The 23,428-nt window shown below is 45.8% G+C and overlaps 1 protein-coding gene across 6 annotated transcripts in view; it reads left to right on the forward strand.

Annotated features, from left to right (window-relative positions):
- The window catches only part of LOC137438589 (ral guanine nucleotide dissociation stimulator-like 1), an 87,662-nt gene extending 80,669 nt beyond the window's left edge, over positions 1-6,993 (forward strand). For 5 of the 6 annotated variants that reach the window (XM_068133754.2, XM_068133750.2, XM_068133755.2 and 2 more), the window contains 4 exons: positions 292-475; positions 639-959; positions 1,111-1,237; positions 5,298-6,993. In XM_068133754.2, the coding sequence (XP_067989855.2) occupies positions 292-475; positions 639-959; positions 1,111-1,237; positions 5,298-5,482 (817 nt within the window). In that variant the 3' untranslated portion in view covers positions 5,483-6,993. The remainder of the gene's footprint in view (positions 1-291; positions 476-638; positions 960-1,110; positions 1,238-5,297) is intronic. The other variant, XM_068133752.2, reaches the window with a different exon arrangement.
- The last annotated feature ends 16,435 nt before the right edge of the window (positions 6,994-23,428 follow it).

The raw sequence follows: 23,428 nt of genomic DNA on the forward strand, positions 1-23,428 counted from the left end.
TATTCCTCGTCTGGTCGACAGGTGGTGCCAATCCACATTTTGGGATTGACCCTTAATGCCATCGGGGAAACTTTGGACGTAAACTAAACCGTATCTTATGAAAAGGAAGTTGCATTAAAAATCCTCCTTTGAATACAAAAAGGTTAAAGCGATTGAATATTTTTTTATCACTTAAAATAAATTATTATAAAGATCATTTAATGCAATAGATGAGGGATTCATGAATAATTTGTGATTCCATTCAATAGAACTGTCCCAATAATTTCACTTTTTCATTAATTACACTGGCAGGACTCTTCCTTCACTCGAAGGTGTTCAAGCCACAGGTGCGGCAGCTCACCGTCTTGCCCTGTCAGGAGAAACACCAGAGAGCATCGACTCGCTCAGTGTGCTCTCTTCCGGCTCATCAGGGTCTGAGACGGAGCTATCTTTGGGCCTCGAGTCTCCGGATTTGCAGGGAAAGTCACAATTCCAGGTGCAGCAAACTGGTTACCTTCCTCTGTTGGCATGACTGGATAGTTTTTGTCTCATTGGAATAGAAACATCTCCATTCTTGACATTGAATGTTTTATTTTTCTCTTTGTTCTTCCAAACAATGTTACTAATTCATGACTGTTTTTTTTTTAAACCATTCCCAGTCTGTTTCTTCTTCTTCGCTCCAATCTCTCGACACCTCTGGCATCTCCTCGGGCTCGAGCACGATGTCGAATGGAGTGAGCGATTCGGTGCCTCCAACTGAACGCTCGAGCGATGCAACGAACAACACGAGCAATGGGTGCTGCGTGCATCCTCCCGTCACACTGGTTCCCCCGGAGCCCAAAATCCACCGGCGCTCCCTCTCAGCCGTATCTTGTTACTCGACGCTCTCGTTACCTATCTACAACCAGCAGGTGGATGGCGCCTGTATCGTACGCGTCAGCCTCGAACGGGGCAACGGAAACCTCTACAAGAGCATTTTGGTAAGACTCGGTGCCTCGCTCGACTTCCCTACTGAAGTCGTATACGCTGTTGTATCATCACCTGGCTCAACTGGGTCTGAGGATGGGCCGTTACCTGATGTATCGATGATTTATTGTCTCCCCTTTCCTGCTTTTCCCCTTTCGTCTGCAGCTGACGAGCCAGGACAAGACACCTGCTGTTGTTCGAAAGGCTATGATAAAACACAACCTGGAGGAGGAGAAACGTGAGAAGTTTCAACTGGTTCAGCTGCTTTCAGATGATAAAGGTATTTTAGAAGGTGAAGAAGAACATCAGATTTTAAGAAATTGTTCATTTCCTTGTACAGCACTATTCATTGTCTGACATTATGGTGTAGGGTTAGTGCACCTGCCTCTGAGCTGTCTAGTTGTTGTTAGGGTCCATTGGAGCAAATTTTTCTTCATGGCCTTGGAGCATACCTGCCTGCTTGAGCGTTCGCCTACGTTTCACCAAACATAGATGTGCTTGGGCAAGGGCGGGGGAAGGGGACGGAGATTACACGTTCATTATTATTATTATTGCCAAATTATGCTACTATTATTATTGTTGTCAATATTACCAGTATTAATTAATATATTCTTTGTTACAATGTTATCATTGTTTTAGTTATTACCCTCACCTGACGAGACGCTAATGCATTTGAGTCTGTTTATCTGTCTGTCTGTCTGTCTGTTTGTCCGCACAGAATAAATATGATTTTCTCTGCAACCGTTGGTCCGATTGACAGGAAATTTTCACCATAGTTGCAACACCACCTGTATAATTTTTAAATGATAACTATGACGTCATAGGTCACGTGGTTCGGCCGCCATCTTGGAAAAGCCGAAAAACTTTGCAACTCTATATCTCCAAAAGTGCTGAATAGAAAAAATTGAGACATGGCTCATTTTAAAGAACTCTTCATGTGGAATAAAATATGTTAATGATGATGTCATAGGTGCCTCTATTATGACGTCATAATTCGACAAGTACAAAACTTCATCCGATCAAGATGACATTTCTTGAGCATCATCTAGGGATAAATTGGTGGAGGAAAAAACTAATGATGACGTCATCGGTCACGTGGTTCGACCGCCATATTTGTTTTAACACAAAAGCCTTAAAAACCACTGAAAATTCATCTTGGCGAGGGTTTGCAATCTCCGATTGCTCTTTCTAGTTTATTTTGTAATTTTAATGCTATGGAAAGACCGATTGAGCTGCTCTCTCTACACTTTAACATGGTGTGCGTTTAAAACATGGAAACTCTTCCAGATTCTTCGTAATTAATTAGCCTAATCAACTCGAGAGGTCAAGACGATCATTTCAGTGTATCACATTCCACATCATAAAGCTCCATTGGAGCTCGACAAAAAACATGCCTCACACACAAACATATACACACAAACATATACACACACACATACATACACACATGTCCATTTATAGTAGACTAGCTGAGGTACACGGCTTCGCCCGGGTTGAATAAGAATAATACAAATATATGATGAAAAGAACATGTATATTTTAGAGCAATATCAGTACATTTCCTACATGACGTTTTGTCCATTTTCAATTTCTCAAAACCTCTTGGTATACAACATTTCTGGTTTTCTTACTTGGTGCCAAGACATAAAGATTGCTTGGTTTTTACAACCCTCGAGCAGCCCACGTACAGCTGGCCATGGGAAGTACCCGGCATTGCCGGACGGGGGAAGGGAGGGGAGGGGGAAGGAAGGGGAGGGGGAAGGGGGGGAGGGGAACGGGGGGCGGGGAGGAGAGGGTGGGGAGGGGAGAAGAGGGGGAGAGGGGAGAAGAGGGGGGAGGGGAGAAGAGGGGGGGAGGGGGAGGAGGAGAGGAGAGAACAGGGGGGGGATGGGGAGGGGGAGGGGAGGGGAGGGATGGGAGTGGGGAAGGGGGAGGGTGAAGGGGGAGGGGGAGGGGAGAAGGGGGGGTAGGGTGGAGGGGGAGGGGAGGGGGAAAAGGAGGGGCATGGGGGGAAGGGAGGGGGAGGGGAGGAGGGAGTGGAGGGGGAGGGGGGAGGGGGGAGGGAGAAAGGGGGGAGGGAGAAAGGGGGGAGTGGAGGGGGAGGGGGAGGGGGGAAGAGGGCGGAGAGGAGAAGAGGGGGAAGAGGGGGGAGAGGAGAAGAGGGGGAGGAGGAGAGGAGAGAAGAGGGGGAGATGGGGAGGGGGAGGGGGGAGGTGGGAGGGGGAGATGGGGAGGGGGAGGAGCAAGGGGGAAGGGGGAGGGGAGGGGGAGGAGGAGAGGAGAGAAGAGGGGGAGATGGGGAGGGGGAGGGAAGAGCGATGGGGAGGGGGAGGGGGGAGGGGGAGATGGGGAGGGGAGGGGGAGGAGGAGAGGAGAGAAGAGGGGGAGATGGGGAGGGGGAGGGAGGAGCGATGGGGAGGGGGAGGGGGGAGGGGGAGATGGGGAGGGGGAGGAGCGAAGGGGGAGGGGAGGAGGAGAGGAGAGAAGAGGGGGAGATGGGGAGGGAGGAGGAGGGAGGGGGAGATGGGGAGGGGGAGGAGCAAGGGGGAAGGGGGAGGGGAGGAGGAGAGGAGAGAAGAGGGGGAGATGGGGAGGGGGAGGGGGAGGGAGGAGGAGGGGAGGGGGAAGGGGTAGGGGAGAAGGGGAGGGGGAGGGGAGGGGAGGGGGAGGGGAGAAGGGGAGGGGGTAGGGGGGAGGGGAGAAGGGGAGGGGGTAGGGGGGGAGGGGGAGATGGGGAGGGGGAGGGAGGAGGGGGGAGGAGCAGGGGGGTTGGGAGGGGAGGGGAGAAGGGGAGGGGGAGGAGGGGGTAGGGGGGAAAGGGAGGGCCATGGGGGGAGGGGGAGGGCCATGGGGGGAGGGGGAGGGGAGTGGAGGGGGAGGGGGGAGGGAGAAAGGGGGGAGGGAGGAGGAGGGGAGGGGGAAGGGGTAGGGGAGGGGGAGGGGAGAAGGGGAGGGGGTAGGAGGGGAGGGGGTAGGAGGGGAGGGGGAGGGGAGAAGGGGAGGGGGTAGGGGGGGAGGGAGAGGGGAGGGGGGGAGGGAGGGGGTGGGGAGTGGGGGGAGGGGAGGGGGGAGGGAGAAAGGGGGGAGGGGAGAAGGGGAGGGGGTAGGGGGGAGGGAGAGGGGAGGGGGGAGGGAGGGGGTGGGGAGTGGGGGGAGGGGAGGGGGAGGGAGAAAGGGGGGAGGGGGAGGGGAGGGGGACAGGGAGGGGGGAGTCAAGTCGGAAGTCATTGTCGTCAATTGAATGTCGCATTTATTTTTTATTCCCTGTCAAATGGCATTGGTCCCGCATTCCGAACCCGGTAGTCGGAAGTCATTGTCGGCAAAGTTGAAAAATTAACGTTACGAAATACGCTGATGACGTCATAATTTTAAAACGCGACGTTTTTTTTTTTAGTTGAGATTTTATTCGAATTCGAATGCCATTAAATTTCAACTGTTGGAAACAATAATTATTTCAATTTCCAACAGTTGAAATAATTATTGTTTCCAACAGTTGAAATTTAATGGAATTCGAATTCGAATAAAATCTCAACTACCGTTTATTCGTTCTTGGCGCCAAAAAATGGCGCGCATTTTGTCATTATGTGCGACTTTACGTCACTCCTACGGACGTGAAAACATTTGTTTTCCTTAAAAATATATTTAAAATAAATACAATAGTACATAAATTAACAATAAAAGAAGCTAAAAAACAATTAAAAATACAATAAAAAGCACATTGAAAATATATAAATATGTACGTACAGTATACTGTACGTACGCGCAACCGCGAGATCGGAAAGGGGCAATATCGCCGCCACAAACGACACCATGGAATTGCAGCTGGCGCGGGTTTTTAAACCATTGATATTAAAATAAAACGTAGCCTATAACCACCAGGATTTTATGCTGATTCCGAATCTGTGTCTAAAACTTTTCTCCGATGTGTAGTTCTTGAGTTATAAGCGGACATCCAGACAGACACACACACACACACACACACACACACACTCCTTTATATATAGAGATGTAATATGGTTAATTATTTTACACCAGAGGAAAATTATAGTTATTGTCTGGTAGCTGCTTGAGGCTAGTGCAGTTGTATAATTGCCTTTGTGGGAATGTGTAATCTCCAAAAGGATATTGTATAACGATAAAAGAACTGTTATTAATGCCAGGCTTTGGTGGGTCCTGATAATGGCAAATTTCGTGAGTTTTAGTGAGCTGGTTCATTTGGAACCCTTGGACCATCAGGTGAACACCTGCATTGTATCTAATTATCAAACTATTGGCATAAACGCGGGTTCGGGTAAGGAAATTGGTTCCAGGACAGGATTCTAACTCGGATGTGATTGTGCGCTGGAATGCAGAGTTTGTGATTCCCGACAACGCCAACGTTTTCTATGCCATGAACACGGCGGCAAACTACAACTTCGTGCTGCGGTGGAAAGGCCTCCATCGCTCAGACAAGAAGACTGGCTACCTCCACTCGACCCTTCCGCGAATGCGTGCCAAAGGCCTCCTCTCTGAAAAGCTTGCCAAGATCACGCTGTGATACCACTGGGTTGAGGCGAGGCCAAATTGGATTGCAGAACGCCAAGACAAATTTTCCCAGTGAAAGGTGTTCGTACGACACCCGGAAGGGAGAAGACACACCTGCGGGCGCTGTGAGAACACCTCAAGAGCATTGGTTGACAGAGCTGGTGTGCACGCTGTTCAAATGTGGCACTGGGATGTCGTGCCGTCGTAGCCTCAACCTGGCTCGGACTGACGGATCAAAGATCCTTGAACATGACGTCATGTATGTTGCATACGCGAAGCTACCTGGACATTTTAAACTGTTTTTTTTATTTTTTAGGGGGAGAAGCTCTTTGGCGCTCTTTGTTTGTCTGTTTACCCATTTGTAACTCACTGTTTTGAATGTTTTAACTAGAGAACCACTGCGTTGCACTGTTGTAGTAACTATTTCGGGTCGCCCGATCGACTGTTTACGACTGGAGACTGAACGGACCCAGACCCAAACCAAGTATTTTGACTTGGCCTCAAGTGGAGCTACCAGAACACGCTTCGGACCATTCCAGGTAGAGTGTGCTGCACCTAGTTACTGTTACCTCCAGTTTGCCATCGAACGCTTCCCCCGCACCCCTCCATGTTATTGTATTTGTAGATGTACAATATTATTCCCATGACGATGTTTTTTCGTAATCATCAAAATTACGGGCTCAGAAGAGCATAACATCCAGTGTTATTGTTCAACCTTGCACTTTTATTATTTCAGACTATAACTCCACTGCCTGGTATTCTTGATGCGACTAAGTTTCGAAAGCCATAAGTGGTTACTTAGGAAGACTTGTTCTGTTTGTAAATATGACGTGTGCAATGCTTGTTTTTAACTAAACTTAGAAATCAAAATACAATGGGACTCGTCGCTCGTCCAGTCGCCCAAACTTAGTATGGAGAGCATCCATTTTGTTTTTCTCCCACATCGAGAGGACGGGCGTCCATTTTGTTTTTCTCCCACATCGAGAGGACAAGCGTCCATTTTGTTTTTCTCCCACATCGAGAGGACGAGCGTCCATTTTGTTTTTCTCCCACATCGAGAGGACAAGCGTCCATTTTGTTTTTCTCCCATATCGAGAGGACGAGCGTCCATTTTGTTTTTCTCCCACATCGAGACGGGCGTCCATTTTGTTTTTCTCCCACATCGAGAGGATGGGCGTCCATTTTGTTTTTCTTCCACATCGAGACGATGGGCGTCCATTTTGTTTTTCTCCCACATTGAGAGGACGTTCCAGCACTTGAAGTAAACTTTTTAACGACTGCTGTTCCTAAGAGGTATATATGTATGTGTACATATATATATATATATTAATATATATATATTAATAATTTCAGACCTGACCCTGTTGGCATTGGAATAGCATTTTTGGTGTTTATTTTGGTTTAAGGTGCTAAATTGGAGTTTTATAAGCTGTTGTAAAAAAGAAGAGAACAGTGTAAACGAGTTTGCTATAATTGGTTAATAATGTACTGGCTTTCACAATAAAATTGTACTGTTATTTTGAACTTTTCATGTCCAACGAGTCCATTTTGGCACTGACTGCGGCACCGTTACCTGGGAATGAATCCGAGTCCCCGGAAAGGTTTATGATGCAGCGGAAGTGACACCAAATTAAGGCCTAGACAAAAGGTGCAACAACAACAACAACAACAACAGGCATTTTAAGGCCACTTTCCCTGCTAGAGCGGGGGTTAGCCTTGCGGGCCCCATGACAATCTTCTCCATTTTGCCCTATTTTCTGCATCTCTCCTTGTTAACCCCCTTGTCCGCATTTCTTCTTCCACTATCTTTAGCCAAGTCTTTGTGGTGCAACATGGGTGCAAAAAAGGTGCAACATGGGGAAGGTTATTTAAGCTGGTACTCATTTTGCCGACCTCGAAAGGATGCCACAGGCTGAGTCAACCACCTGGTTGTTAATTCAACGGCGTGACAGGGGCTCGAACTCGGGACCCTAAGATCTCATGCCAGCCACCTTAACCGTTAAGCCAACACCAGGCTTCACATGAGGTTGTGTCGCCGGTAGGTGAGATATCGCTGGCACCATGAACGAATGCCAAATTCTTGTGCTAACTATGGCTGGGAAAGCAATGGCAAACCACCCAGTGTGTAATCTTTGCTCAGGAAGCAACTTCGGACGAACACTTTGTAACAGACTACGGTACGTCAGAAGGGAGAATGTTGTACGCACAAATAATCTTCTATACACTCGTAATTGGCGTCCACAACCATCCTTGACCATGTTGCGGAAAGTCGGCCGAGGCCCTCACGATTTCATCTTAATTCACTTTTAAACTTGTTTTCTCCGCAACCGTGCAGTGCATGGAAGCCCTGTGATTGGCGAGGACTTGGACCAATCCATGACGCGAACTGTCCCCAACGGAACATAACGGTGACACCACCAGACCGCTCTCGCGGTTTCGATAAAGCTGCCACCATTCTGGCCTAATAATCTGCGTAAGTCGAGGCGTAATTCGACAACAGAAACATTACTACCGAGTTGAAGCGGTTCAAATTCATTGTTGGCTCCATGTCACCAAAGTGCGTGATGGAAGTGAGAGATATTTGAATATAACCTCGAACGAACAACCCATACAAGACTTTGAAGGCCATGCTCATAAAACGCGCATGCGGATACGTCACAATTGGGCACCCATACCGGAAGTAAAAACTATTATAAACCGCAAACACATATGATTCCTTTTTTAAACAGTCGCTTTTGCTGTTTAACACTAAACTGAAAGTGAGGAAACAGTCGCTATTGCTGTTTAACACTAAAATGGAAGTGAAGAAACCCGACGTTGTTGAGGTGTTCTATGCTTGTTGCGTCCACTACAGACTAATGGACCTGAGCCTAGATCTACTGTAATCTATATATCCCAGAGAGAACTAGAACGCCACTCAGTAGAGCGCATACTCCCGCCGTGGGTCAAGTTGGAATAGTACGATTTCACAAAAGTTTGAGGGAGCAGTTCAGTGACAACACAAGACAAGACAACACAAGACAGACACTGCACAGATATATATTTAGAATATATAGAAGATAATGTTAAAAAAAACAAGCCAATTTCACTTACATTTTCGGATTCAGCGTTCAATTCCATATAAGTGAGTGTATTTTGAGGCATGTGTGACTTCAAATAAAATTGTAAGCCAGGAAAACGTTCGTTTCATTCCTTAGGGATACAACATGTAAAACGGGCCCAAACGTCAAAACAACACTCGCTCATTTTAAGTCGTACAAGCTAATGCGACCACTCATTCTTCTGGGAAGAATCCCGTGCACATGCTTGTCACACTTATAACTCAACTATGTCTTTATAAGTTCATCAAATACTGACACCGCGATTGACATTCACTGAGGTAAATGTTGATATCTCTTCTGAGGTAAAAAAAAAACACACACACAAAAAAAACAGTTTTAAAGCATTATACGTATCAAACGATACATTTTATGAAACGGGGAGACGGAATACACACTTTGGTGGTTTTATATTGACAGAATATGTCTTTATTAGGAAAAAAAAAAGAACATTGAAGACGACGCTGCTAAACAAAATACACCGCTCTAATGCATAACCACGAGTTTAAACTACATTTACAACAAATATGAAAACTATTTTGATATCACAATGTTAATTAAAAACACCTCACAGCCACGTGATTTAAAAACACCTCACCACCACGTCATTTTACACCTCACCACCACATAATTTAAAACACTTCACCACCACGTGATTCAAAACCACCACCACGTGATTAAAAACACTTCACAACCACGGAAACAAAAGTTTCAGGGAGTAGTTCAGTGACGCACGGCCCAGATATGTAGATATATAGATAGATAAACCTGAAAATCGCAGAGCCAGAATTATTTTTTGGTCTGGGAAGCCCATGCGAGGTTTCTTCTTCTTCAGGCACGCACAACCCTGGGTGAATATGCTATCCTTGAAAACAAAGTTCGAATTTTGCCAAATCTGCTTTATTCGTTTGTTAATATACCTCAGCCACTGACAAATCTGGAATTATAATTTTATTTGAGGTTCAAATTAACCCGGGAGATTGTGTCAAACGATGCCGGCAAGTCTGTACATGTGATAAATAATTAATCGTCCACAGTCGAAGACTTCTTCTTCACGCAATAACAACTTCCAGCTTCCAGACCGTACGTCCAATCATCTTCAAATTTTGCACACCTGTTACTCTTCGTGACTTCTACTACAGTATGAAGTTTCACGTCGATCAATGAAGTGATTCAAGAGATATAAATGTTTTTATTATTTGCGTTTAATTAACGATGTCTGCCAAACCACGTGCCCTATCGCAAATTCCAAAAGGGCATTTTAGTAGACTGATATGCTGAACAGATTTGTAAAGTTTCCCCTCCATTGGATCACAAATGAGGGAGGAGCTCGGTTTTAAATGTTTGTGCTTAACAACGTCATAACTCTGAAACCATGTGATCCATGACGTCATGCTCGCTGACTTTTTTGTTCGTCATGGGTATGCGATTCTGCCTGCAAAGTTTGGCCTCGATCTGTTCAGGCGTTTTGGAGAAAATTGGATTTTAGTGTTTTTCAAGAAAAACAATATGGCGGACGAACCACGTGACCTGCGACGTCATAATTCCCATTAAAATATTCCGCAGACCGAGTCCCACCTATGGTAAAAATTTGATCTCAATCGCTCCAATTGCAGAGAAAATGGTTTTTAAAGGAAAACAGAAAAAAAAAATCCCCAAAAAACTTCCTGGATCTGGAATAATATCCTGAGCTTCACCAAAAACTAATCAATTCTTCCTTATCCCACGGGCAATCATGCCAGCAACTTTCATCCAAATCCGTTCAGAACTTTTCCAGATATCTTGTTCACAAACACACGATCGAATGCATTACTCCCACTGGCGGGAGTAATAATATGACGCTTCCAGTCGCTCATAGGGAGTGGGTGGACCAGGTCTCCAAAGGTAACAATAGCACTGTTGTTAGCGCCATGTAATGAATATCCCCATGAAAAATTTTTCTTTGACAGATGGCGGCACAATTCTCACATCTGTCCCTGTATCTACGTGAAGATGGGCACGACTGAGGTTGCGCCGGACAAGCTTCTTAAGGTCTGCCATTTCAGATTGTAGTTGTGTGATGTGCTGTCGTGGAGGTGTCACATTAGCCACGGTCGATGTAACGATTGTAACGGTGTCCATGAGATGATCAGCCAGATCCGCAGTGCCGGGTTGTGCCACCTCGGCGACAACTGCAAGTACAATGCGGACGTGTGGTGGTAAACATCGCAAGAACAACTCATGAAGGAGCGATTGGTCTAAGGTGGCCTGGCTGTCACCGAAAGGCTGCTGCACATGACACGAGTTGTGTGGGTCTTTGGGCTGGGAGATGGCCTACCCTGGAGGTACGCACACTCGCCTCAAAGCTGTCTAACCTGCGTTCGGTTTCCGACCCAGAATTAGACTATCAGCTCGGTGTTTTATAGACTGGATTATTCATCAATGTCCCTCCAATGTTAAACGTCCCATCACCGACATTAGTTGGTGGACATTAAAGATCCCAAGGTGTCCTTCGCGAAGACTTGGCAAGCTATTTCCAGCACCCTGGGAAAATTACAAATTCCTGCCATAACCTTAGCCTGACCAGTTGGTTCATGAAATACTTGAGCCAAACCTCCCCCAGCCAACCCTGCAAGAACATGGGACTTCAAGCAAAGCAACCATGACCTTTCAGCAGCCATGACTCGTCAGTCATGTAACGATGAGGAAGTGAAGACAAGCCCATGAGGGGTTTCACTGTACTATCAAAAAAAAATTACAGGAGAAGTTTGGGCCCCTCAACGGACTCCGGGGCCATGACATCCCTGACTCCCTAACCTAAAACCTTAACTTTAAAACCTACCTTTGATGAAGCTAACTCTGCCTTTCACTCACTCACCGCAGGCAGGTTGGTGGTCTTTCTGTCTTCTACCGACTCCTCTCCGGCCTTGCTCCCCCAGCTCTGTCTGTGCTCTGTCCCCCAAATATTCCTACAGGTCGTACAACATCTGCCAGCAACCCTCTTATGGTTAAACTGCCAAAATCAAGGCTCTCTGCTCACCTTCACTCCTTCATTCCCCTTTTCTCCTGCCTCTGGAACAAACTCCCCCACTCCTTTCAATCCCACTCCTCCCTCCAGGTCTTTAAAACAGCTGTTCACCACCATCTCGTATCTTTCCCCATCCAAAACCTTGATCTTTTCTACCCCTGCTAATTCACCCCAGATCCACTTTTTTGAAATTCCAACTTCATTCCTGGAAGTCCTTGCAGTGTCCATGTTTTATACCTCTCCCACTTCCCCCCAAGCCCTCTCCCTCACACAGTTCTCTCGATGTCCCTGCTCTCAAATGTTGTGTTTGTGTCCTTCCCCCTCTCTCCCCATCTTCTCTACCGCTCCCCTTATTTTGTGTTTTGTGTGTCAGTTTGACTTTTTGTGTCTTTCGTTAGCTCTTTCACGAGCCTCGATCTTGTATACAAAAAAAATAAAATAATAATATCGTGTTGTTTGTGAAGACCACTTTGAATAGTCGGCGTTCGTATTTAATCAACAGGTGATCACTACCTGGGAAACAAGCCTCGGAAATTGCTGCAACATGACACCGTACTGACACTTACCAGGCGAGAGTTATGTGTTGATTTGAAGCCAGGCCCAAGTGACACCCAGCTCAGCTAATCCTCGGGTAGTTATCTATATTCCTAGAATGCTAGCAGAGCCTACCTGTCGTTTTGCTGACGGACCAATTAATTGTCCTGTTTGCCAAAAAATTATATATTGGTTCACTGCGTCTGTATTAAACGGCATTTGATTGGTCTATAATTCATTGGTTTGTCATATGCCCCGAGGGCAGTTTGTATTTTCGTAATGTAGGGGTTTTGGTGAACGGGTGTTGAGAGTGAGGTTGGGAAACACCAACGTCTGTCTTTTGATGAAACACGTCAGCGAAGCGACAGGCACGATCTGTTAGCTGTCGCCATGTTGCGGTCCAGTTTGTGCAGAACATTAACATTTATATGGGAGACTGCAAGGTGCAGCTTCACGAAGGCGACAGCACATCATCTAATCATTTTAATGTGTGAGGGATCCCTGTCTCTTTCCTGGGGGATCGATTGGCTATCTTATGAGAATGCAAACGGCCCTCGGGGCATATGACAAACCAATCAATTATAGACCTGAGGGCACTTCATAGAGAGCTTCGTAGACCTGAGGGCACTTCATAGAGAGCTTCGTAAGTGAACCTCTATGGCAATTGCATGTATATGTAAATCCATTCAAAATTTCACTGTCATTCCTCATTCCCTTGGGAACAAAATTTCATGTTGTCATCCCTTCGATGATCCGCCATCTTGCTCATGTGATCTTGCTTTGGTCTGGCGCAACCGATAAATTATTTTCACCTGGTGATTAAAATCAATAAATTACAATACAGTGCTGTACAGAACGGATTTTGAATTCGAAACCGCTCATCATTTACGCCAGCTACACCGACTTCTTTTTTCCACCAGCTACACCGGCTTCAGTTTTCCGCCAGCTACACCGACTTCATTTATAATTCTAAGCCCAAGATAAAACAACCTAGCCAAGCTAGGCTTAGGCCTACAGATGTTTGAAAGGGCTGCGTACTCCATCGACTGACCATTGTCGACGAAGCTCTCACTCTACGCAATGCGTATTTTCATATTACAACAACAACATACAACATGCATTTTAAGGCCATTTTCCGTGCTAGAGCAGGGGTTAGCCTTGCGGTCCCCATGACAATCTTCTCCATTTTGCCCTATTTTCTGCATCTCCCCTTGTTAACCCCCTTGCCCGCATTTCTTCTTCCACCATCTTTAGCCAAGTCTTTCTCGGTCTTCCCCTTCCTCTACTTCCTTCTACATTCATTTCCATCACTCTTCTCAACCAGTCACTTTCATCCTTCCTCAACACATGACCAAACCATCTCAACCTGTTCCTCTTCACAGCATCAATCACAGGCTCTATTCCCATCATCTTTCGCAATTCATCATTTGTCTTCCTCTCTCTCAACGATACTCCGCACATCCGTCGAACCATTCGCATTTCCACCCTTTCCAACCTTCTTTGCTGCTCTACGTTCATTACCCATGTCTCGCTCCCATAAATCATAACACTTCTCACACATGCAGCATACACCTTTCCCTTCAGCTTCAACGACACTCCCCTCATCATCAGCACGCCACTCAGTTCCCGAAACGTCTTCCATGCACATCTCACTCCAGCAACCGTTGCCGAGTCTGATCCACCTTCTCCATTCAGCATGTCTCCGAGGTAGCAAAATGTTTTCACACCTTCCAGCTTCACGCCGTGTCCAAGATCCAACTCAACATTTCCTCCATCTGCAGCTCCCTCTGTGCACACCTTACATTTGAATGTAGCTGCCACACTGGTTAATGACCCTCTCAGACCACTACATTTTTGATGAACCCACTCAGCGCACATTGTACATTGAATGGAGTTCACTCCGACACCCTTCCTACACACAGCACAGGGCCACTTCCCAGTTCTTTCCACCTCACCACATGCTTTACCACTTGCCATCACCTTCGTCTTTCCGATATTCACCTTCAGACCTTTTGTCTTCATGCATTCCTTCCACTTGTTCATCTTTTCCTTCAGTCCATCCATACTTTCCGCAATCAACACCAGATCATCTGCATACAACAACTCCCACGGTAAACCCTCCTTTACGTTCTGAGCCAGCACCTCCATCACAGCTACAAATAGTTGTGGACTTAGTACCGACCCCTGATGCACTCCCACCTTCACCTCAAACTCACCACTGTTCCCGTCCTTCGTCCTTACAGCTGTGTGCACTCTTTTGTACATTGCCATCACTACTCTGATCAACCATTCCTCCACTCCTAACTTCCTCAATGCCCATGTCAATACTTTGCGTGGAACCCTATCGAATGCTTTCTCCAGATCAACAAACCCAAGAAACAACTTCTTCCTCTTCTCCATGTACTTCTCCTGCAACTGCCTCACAATGAAAAGCACTTCTGTCGTTCCTCTTCCTGGCATAAATCCAAACTGCATTTCGTCGATCTTCACTTTCTTCCTTATCCTCCTCTCCAACACCCTTTCCAATACCTTCATTCCATGCTCCAATAACTTTATCGCTCGATACGAGCCACATTCCAGAGGGTCACCTTTCCCTTTGTATAGAGGGATGAGGGTACTCAGTTCCCAATCCACTGGAATGTGGCCTTCTTTCACCACCAGATTACAGATCTCTGTCATTCTTTTCACACCCCAACTTCCTGCTGCCTTCAACATATCTCCCACAACTCCCGTCGGCCCTCCCGCTTTTCTACCCTTCATTGCTTTTATCGCTTCCTCAACTTCCTTCTTAGTTATCTTCTCTGCCGGTCCTAAAACTGGGTTACTCTCTATGTTGCCATCCCATTCATTCTCTGTATTCAACAGCATTTCCATATATCTTTTCCATCTTCCTTTAATTCCATTTGGGTCGACGACGATTTGTCCCACTTCATCCTTCAAGCAACTCACCCCCATCACATCACACCTCTCTTTCGCTATCTGCTTTGCAATCCTGAATACTGCTTTCTGACCCTCTTCCGAATTCAAGCGTTCTCCGAACATTTTCCTACATGCCTCCTGTGCCTTTGCTACCTCTTTCTTTGCAGCCTTCCTGGGTCTCTTATAACTTTCATGCTCTGCTGTTTCTGCTCCCGTACCCTTCGCCTTCTGCCACTCCTTGAACTTCTTCCTCTTCTCGTCAATCCTCTTTCCAACTTCATCATCCCACCATCATGTTTCCGAGTGCCTCGGTGGTCCTTTTGTCCATCCACATACCTCACCAACGGCTCCCAACAGACTAGCTTTCATTGACATCCAACCACTTTCAAGCTCAACCACATCATCCTCAACCCTACTCAGCCTCTCTTTTAATGCCTCCCTTACTGTCACCTCTTTCAACCTCCACACCTTCATTCTCGGTTGGTACTTCACCCGCCGAGCTCTCCTCGCACCTTTCACCCTTATGTCGCAGACAACCAAGTGGTGCTGTGAAACAGCCTCCTCCCCCGGGATCACCTTTGTGTCCTGGAGGTGCCCCCTATCTCACCTACGCACCATCTGGTAGTCAACGGTTGTCGTCGACCCACCTGACGTGTATGTAACAAGCTTATTATCCTCTTTCTGGAACTGAGTATTACAAATCAACAAATCAGCTCCAGCAGCAAACTCCAAAATCCTTTCACCTTCTCCATTTCTCACACCATATCCGTAACCCCCATGAACTCCGTAAAAACCATCCATACTCCTTCCCACATGTCCATTTAGGTCTCCTCCTACCACAACAACTTCGTCATCTTTCACGTTTTCCATCAGCTTCTCTATCGCACACCAGAACTTGTCCTTCTCTTCATCGCTTCGACCAACCTGCGGAGCATATCCCGAGATGACGTTTACGAAGAGCTTTCCAATCATCATTTTAACCATCATCAACCTATCACTCACCCTAGTCACACTCACCACACTGTCTACAAACTCCTCAGAAAACAGGACACCAACACCATTCACGCCCTCCTGGCACCCTTGCCACATAAACTTGTATTTCTGCCCCTGCCTACCCTTCACCATTCTCACACCACTTCCCTTCCATCTCGTCTCTTGCACACAACATATGTCCACTCTTCTTCTGACCAATACTTCCACCACTTCTCCTGATCTCCCTGTCATTGTCCCTACATTCCATGTCCCAAACCTCAGAAACCGATCTCCACTTCGGGCTGTACCCTGCCCATATGTCGTTGTAATTGTCATGGTTCTCTTTTTGAAGCAATGTTTTTATGGCCGGATGCCCTTCCTGACGCCAACCCTCTTAGTCGTCTCTTACGACACGCAGGGATACGGTGTACCTATTCTAATCCAGGGTATACACTGGGAAACGTTTAAAATATGGAAATTTTGGGGGCTGGGGGGGGGGGGGGGGTGAGGGGTGGAGGGGGGGGGGAGTGCGGCGTCAGTATCATGGCTGCGGTTTAAACATATTTAAATAATAGTTAAACAAAACCATGAAAAACAATCTGGGAAAAGTCTCTCAGTGAGAACGTGGCTTTGAGAAAGCAGGAGCAGAGGTGGAAGAAAAACGAGATATAGGGGGCGGGGCACAAGTCGAGACGAGGAGGAGAGCGAACATGCACGTGTCCGGGAGGAGAGAAAGAATTAATATAGAATTTTTTTTTGTTTGTTTATTTGTTTGTTCTGTTTTCAAAACGCTGGACAAAGGGTAAGATGTTCGTGAGAGGTAGGGGGGGAGAAAAGAAAATCAAAGAAACAAGCAAATACTATGAAGGAAGAACCCATATTCACAAAACACTGACGGGGGGGGGGGAGGGAGCCCGGAGAGACCAGGCCGCACGAGGCGCGAACAAAAAAACGACTAATTACACACAAATTTGCAACAACCTATTTTTTTTTTGTATACAGAGTCGAGGCTCGTGAAAGAGCTAACATTTATCAAACAAACAAGCAAACAAAGTATATAAAAAGGGGAGCGGTCGATAAGATGGGGAGAGAAGGGGAGGAAGCACACAAACACAACATTTGAGAGCAGGGACATCGGGAGATGTGTGGGAGGGAGAGGGCCTGGGGGGAGGCAGGATAGGTATAAAACGCAGGGACACCAAGGACTTCCAGGAAAGAAGACAAAAGTCACCTCAAAAAAGTGGATTTGGGGTGAAAATAGCGGGGGTAGAAAAGATCAAGGTTTTGGATTGGGGAAGATAAGAGATGGTGGTGAACAGCCGTTTTAAAGACCTGGAGGGAGGAGTGGGATTGAAGAGAGTGAGGGTGTTTGTTCCAGAGGCGGGAGAAAAGAGGAATGAAGGAGTGAAGGTGAGCAGAGAGTCTTGATTTTGGCAGTTTAACCATAAGTTGAAGGGTTGAAGGCAGATCTTGTGCGACCTGTAGGAATATTTGGGGGACAGAGCCCAGAGAGAGCTGGGGGAGCAAGGCCGGAGAGGAGTCGGTAGAAGACGGAAAGACCACCAACCTGCCTGCGGTGAGTAAGTGAAAGGCCCTCGGAGATAGCGTCATCGCGGGAGATTCCAATGATTCTGAACGCTTTGGTTTCAACAGCGTGAAGACGAGCTAGGTGTGAGGCAGGAGCACCAGCCCAGAGGGGAGAGCAGTATTCCATTGAGCTGCGGATGAAAGCCTTGTAAGTGGTGAGGAGCTCAGGTGTGCCAAGGAAGGACTTCGCACGACGGAGGATGCCCAGTCGGCGATTGGCTTTGGAGGCCAGCTTGGAAATGTGGTTTTCTCAGGAAAGATCATGGCAGATAGTGAGACCCAAAAGCTTGAGTGACAGAACTTCTTGGAGAGGATTATTCAGAAAGTGGATGGGAGGGTTGTCCAGTCGGTCTTTTTGGAGAGACATCGTAAGAGTGTGAGATTTGTCAGGATTGAAAGAAATGTTCCACTTGTTTGCCCAGTCTGTGATTTTGTCCAGGTCTGCAGAGAGTGAGGAGGCTGCAGACTGTCGATCTGAGGGATGAGGAATGGAGCGGCAGAGAGTGGAGTCATCAGCAAAGAGAAAGAGAGGATTTTCAAGAGAGTCAGAGAGATCATTGATGAAGAACAGAAAAAGCACAGGGCCCAGAACACTGCCTTGGGGAACTCCGGCCTGAACAGGAAGAGGAGATGAGAGAAACCCATTCAGGGCCACACGTTGACTACGACGAGAGAGGAAGTCCGCCAGCCATGCATGGAGATTTCCATGGATACCAAAGGAGGAGAGTTTGGTGAGCAGAGCGGGGTGCCAGACCGTATTGAAGGCATGTGATATGTCGAGGGAGACAGCTCTAATTTCCTGTTTGGCATTGAGGACCTCCATCCATTGTTACGACAGCAGAAGCAGCATGTCCAGAGTAGAGTGACCTGGTCTGAAACCAAATTGATGATCAGAGATCAAGCCATTGGAGAAGAGGAAAGATTTCATATCCGAAGCAATTAGTCAGGTTCACTATGTTTTTTCGTTCAAAATCATGGTAGATTAGCAAACCTATACATTTTTGGAAACGTTATTACATGGAAAATCTGAAAATCAATGTTTACATTTGCCAATTCCGACCAATTCGATTCGACCAATTCGACCATTCGACCAATCGCTTCGATCGACCATTCGACCAATTCGATTCGATTGACCATTCGACCAATTCGATTTGCCAATTTGACCGACCTTTGCTTGTGTGGAACGGACTGTGAAAACGATGCGGACTATATTGTCGGATACGACACACAGGACAGTGATGACGAACTCTAAATGGCATATTCTGTAATCGTGTATGTTTGATGCCATTGACTGCCTGTGTATATATTTTGTCATTGACTGCCGGTGTAGATGTGAAGTTATACTGACTGCATGTGTGTATATGATTTTGCTGACTGCCTGTGTATGTTTGGTGATATGAATTATTGTGACACATTTTGATGTTATTAACTGCCTGTACAAAATGATAACATGTATTTGATTATGCAACTTATCACGAATATAAAGACAGTATTTTGCAATTCAAAACCTTTGATTCGTGTCTTACCATTCCCCATAGCACTAATTTGATACTTTCATTGGATTCCTTGTCCCTGAAAATATAGGTTTAGTATATTTTTAAAAGTTTTTAGGGTAATTAGAGGCAGAAATAGAACAAAATATGTATTTTACAGTGGCCATTTTGAAAATCCAAAATGGCCGCCATACAGGTATCTCTCCAAATGTAAACATTGATTTTTAGTTTCCATATGCTATAACCTTTCCAAAAATGTATAGGTTTGCTAATCTACCATGATTTTGAACGAAATATAATTTATTGACATGGTGAACCTGACTAAATGATGGATTCCATGACTTTGCTGATAATTGGGAGAAGGCTGATTGGTCTGTAGTTGCTAGGATCTGTTTTTGCACCTTTTTTGTGCAAAGCGGTGATGTTGGCTGATTTCCAAGCAGATGGCAGTTGACCTTGAGCAAAAGAGAGGGTGAAGAGAACAGAGAGAGGGAGTGAAAGAGCGGAAGAACAGGATTTTAGGACCCGTGGGCTGATGCCGTCAGGTCCAGTTGCAGAATCAGAGTCGAGGGTTGACAGAAACTTTTCCACCTTGTCAGGAGGAAAGGACACGGAGTCCAGGAGCAGCTGGGTACGGTGGGTACAGAGAGGGATGGGTTTGGGACACAAGATTTAGAGGCAAACACAGAGTTGAGGCATTCAGCTTTTTCACGTGCGGAGTCAGCTGTGTAGCCGTTGGAGGTAAGGGAGGGAGGGGATGGAGGGGGAACAAACACCAGAAACAGATTTGACCAGACGCCACCAGGATTTGGAAGAGGGAGACAGATAAGAGAGTTCGGTCTTGAGAACAGAGAGATATTGTTTCCTGGCTCTCCTGAGGGTGGACACACACTGGTTTCGGGCTTTGTGAAAGGAAATGAGATTTCCTTCCGTTGGATTTGCTTTCCAGGAGACGAAGGCAAGTTGTTTCTGGGCAACAGCCTCACCACAAGATTCTGTGTACCATGGACGTGTACCTCACCAACAACAAAACCAAAACCAAATAGAAACACACAATAACACATACACAACAAAATACCCAGCGGAAATTTGACAAAGAAACGAACGGGAAAACACTCAAACTTTGATGCCGTGGAGAGATCGAAGCAAGCCTCGTCGCTCGAGGGACCGTATTTTCATATTACACTGATTAAATATTTCCAAATGCCGTTCAATACAGACGCAGTGAACCAATATATAATTTTTTGGCAAACAGGACAAGTAATTGGTCCGTCAGCAAAAACGACAGGTAGGTTCTGTTAGCATTCCAGGAATATAGACAACAACTTGAGGTCAAGCTTTGAGTTTGTCACATGGTCCTTGGCTTGGGCGTGGCTTCAAATAATCAGGTAACTCGGTCTAAATCATCTCTTCAAAAAACGTAATGATTGTGTGTCCCTTTAACCTGTGCTAAATTTCTCGCACCTTGTGGTTGTGGTTCGATGCATGAAAGAGCACAAATCCCAAACAATTACTCAAACACCGAAAGCTTTTGCGGAACACTGGAAAACCTCTCCACCAAGGACGTTAAAATAGGGAAAACGGACTTTTGAAACAAAACGTGAGATACTTTCCTCGGGAGGAGCCAAAACGACTTTCAGAGCACCTTGCAGATTTTTCACCTTGAAAACAGCACAAATCACTGCAAGAAGACTCATGGAGAACAGCAATTAGTAACAACGCCCCTTTATTCTTCAAACAATCCCAAAACCACTGCTTTTCTTTTTCTTTGCAGGAGCACAGCCAAGATGACAGTGGAGAAAGCATTGAAGGATTGAACAAACAGGAAACAAGAACAATGCGACTGTTGCCAATATGCCTCCGCATAGTCCCACAACGGGTACATGCCATCACTCTGCCTATCTGTGGGTAGGGGATCACGTTTGTGAAGTTTCGTGCTGATCGGATATGGTTTATTTTTCTATCCAAGATGGCTGCCAAACATTATCTTCAAACTATATGCAACAGTGCTGTTAGATGATATTTGTAAAATTTCGCATCGACAGGGTGAGCGGTTTTAGAGATATATAATTATTTAATATTTTCCTTCAATCCAATATGGCTGCCAAACCATGTGACCTATGTCATAAATTTAATATTTCAATACAAATGGTCGTATATCATGTGCAATGTGCATGCAATTTCAGATTTTTAGGATAAGGAATTTGATTAAAATCTTTTTGGCTGGTGTACCACTTCACATATGATATTAGGTATACCACTTCACCATCACCGCATTGTACCAACTTCCTTCCCGGAAGTCCTTGCAGAGTCCCTTGTGTTTTATACTTCTCCCACCCCTCCCAAGCCTCCTCCCCCCAAGCCCTCCCACAGATCTTCCGATGTCCCTGCTCTCAAATGTTGTGTTTGTATGCTTCCCCTTCTCTCCCCATCTTGTCTACCTCTACCCTTATTATATGTTTTGTATGTCTGATTTTTTTTGTGTGATAAATGTTAGCTCTTTCACGGGCCTCAATCCTGTATACAAAAAAATAAAAAGAAACTTTTCCATTCGGCTGTTTCCAATAAATATATATTTTTAATTATTGGTGTTTAATCCAAGATGGCTGCCATACCACGTGACCTACGACATCACACATAAAAAAAACAACATTCTGCATGGGTGTCACTCCGACCCTGAAAGTTTTGTCTCAATCAGACATATGGTTGCTGAGAAAACTAGCTTTAGCCCGGACGGACAACCCGGAAACAATGCCTCCGGCGACTTTGTCGGAGGCATAAAAACTAACGAGCAAGATGGTTGAAATAGAAAAAGCCCAAAGGAATAAGGATCATGAGTTGAGGATGATGAATTGTGCACACGAAGTCCTGGCAGGAAGAGTGAGGTGTGCAGTCAGATAACAAGGATCAGAATAAGTAATGTTGGAGAATAGCCCGTTAGACAACAGAGACCACCAACTTGCTTGCGACATGAGAGCAACATACCTGGTATTTGGGCCTTCACTGTAGACCAGCAATTTTGATAACCACCACAGACTGGTCGTTGTCCGTCCTCAAAAACAACTCCTCAATCGACAAGGCCTTTGTAGCTAAGTGCTACTCTCCGCCACTTGCCGACGTGGTTGAATCACTTGGGTATGTATGACTCGAATGATGGTCAGATGGAGAAGCCAAGCATCAGCAGAGGAAATAAATAAAAATAAACAAGAAGACGTCATGCAGAGCATGATACTCGCAAAATTCCACGATTTGAAGCGTACCATCTTGTTCTTTTCCTTGAAGGTAGTTTTGACAGCCTGGAGGTGTGTTTAGGGTCATTATCTTGCTGCAGGAAGAACCCCTGACCAACTAGGCGTATACCAGAGGGTATTGCATGGCGCTGCAAAATGCTGTGGTAGCCCTTTTGGTTCAGGGTGCCAGTCACTCTGTGCAAGTCGCCGACTCTGGATCCAGCAAAAAAAAGAGCCCCAGACCATCACACTTCCTCCTCCATTTTTGACAGTTGGTGTCACACACTGAAGAACCATCCTTTTGCCTCCTCGACGGCATACAAAAACCCTGCGTGATGAACCAAAGATTTCAAATTTTTATTCATGGGTCCCATAAGACCTTCTTCCAGTCTTCAGTAGTCCACTGACGGTGCTTCATGGCCCAAGCAAGCCTCTTTTTATTTTGCCATCTTAGCAATGGCTTTCTTACTGCCACTCGACGTCTTCTCTTCACAGTTGAAACTGAGACTTGCTTACTTCGACCAGTGTTAAGCTGTGCTTGAAGCTGTTGTCCTGTGAGCCACCTATCACGCAAGCTGTTGACTCAGAAACTTGTCTTCTGATTGTTGTGGCTTTGGGTCTGCCAGACCTCTTCCTGTCAGTTTCCTCCAGTTTCCAATATACTACTTCCTGCAGTGCAATATTGTCCAAATAATGTTTCGGAGGGTGTAATAAGTCTGTGCCAATACTCTTTATACAGACAGGGGGTTTGTAATCAAGTAATCAGCAGAGGTTGGGACAACTGTAGGAATTGTTTGCATCAACTTTCAAGGCTTAATTTACTTACATTGCTGCAGAACAGCTGTACGTTGTCAACCCATTACTTGTTCCTTTTTTTTTTTTTACAATACAACCGTGCAATTTACATTATTTTCCCGTTTTTGCTAACCTAAACTTTTTTTTTCTCTTAAACCTCGAGCAGTTTACTGCTCACCTTTGTACCATTTCAGGTTATTCACTGGACTTGAATTGCTTAAAATTTCAATAAAAACTGGAAAAATTGGTGTTCAAAAACTGTTGACCAGTAGTGTATACTATACAGCTTGGTGAAGTGCCATGACGATCGGTTTAGAATTGTGA

This window comes from Myxine glutinosa, chromosome 13 (assembly GCF_964187855.1).
Source record: "Myxine glutinosa chromosome 13, kmMyxGlut1.1, whole genome shotgun sequence".
NCBI classification, from domain to species: domain Eukaryota; kingdom Metazoa; phylum Chordata; class Myxini; order Myxiniformes; family Myxinidae; genus Myxine; species Myxine glutinosa.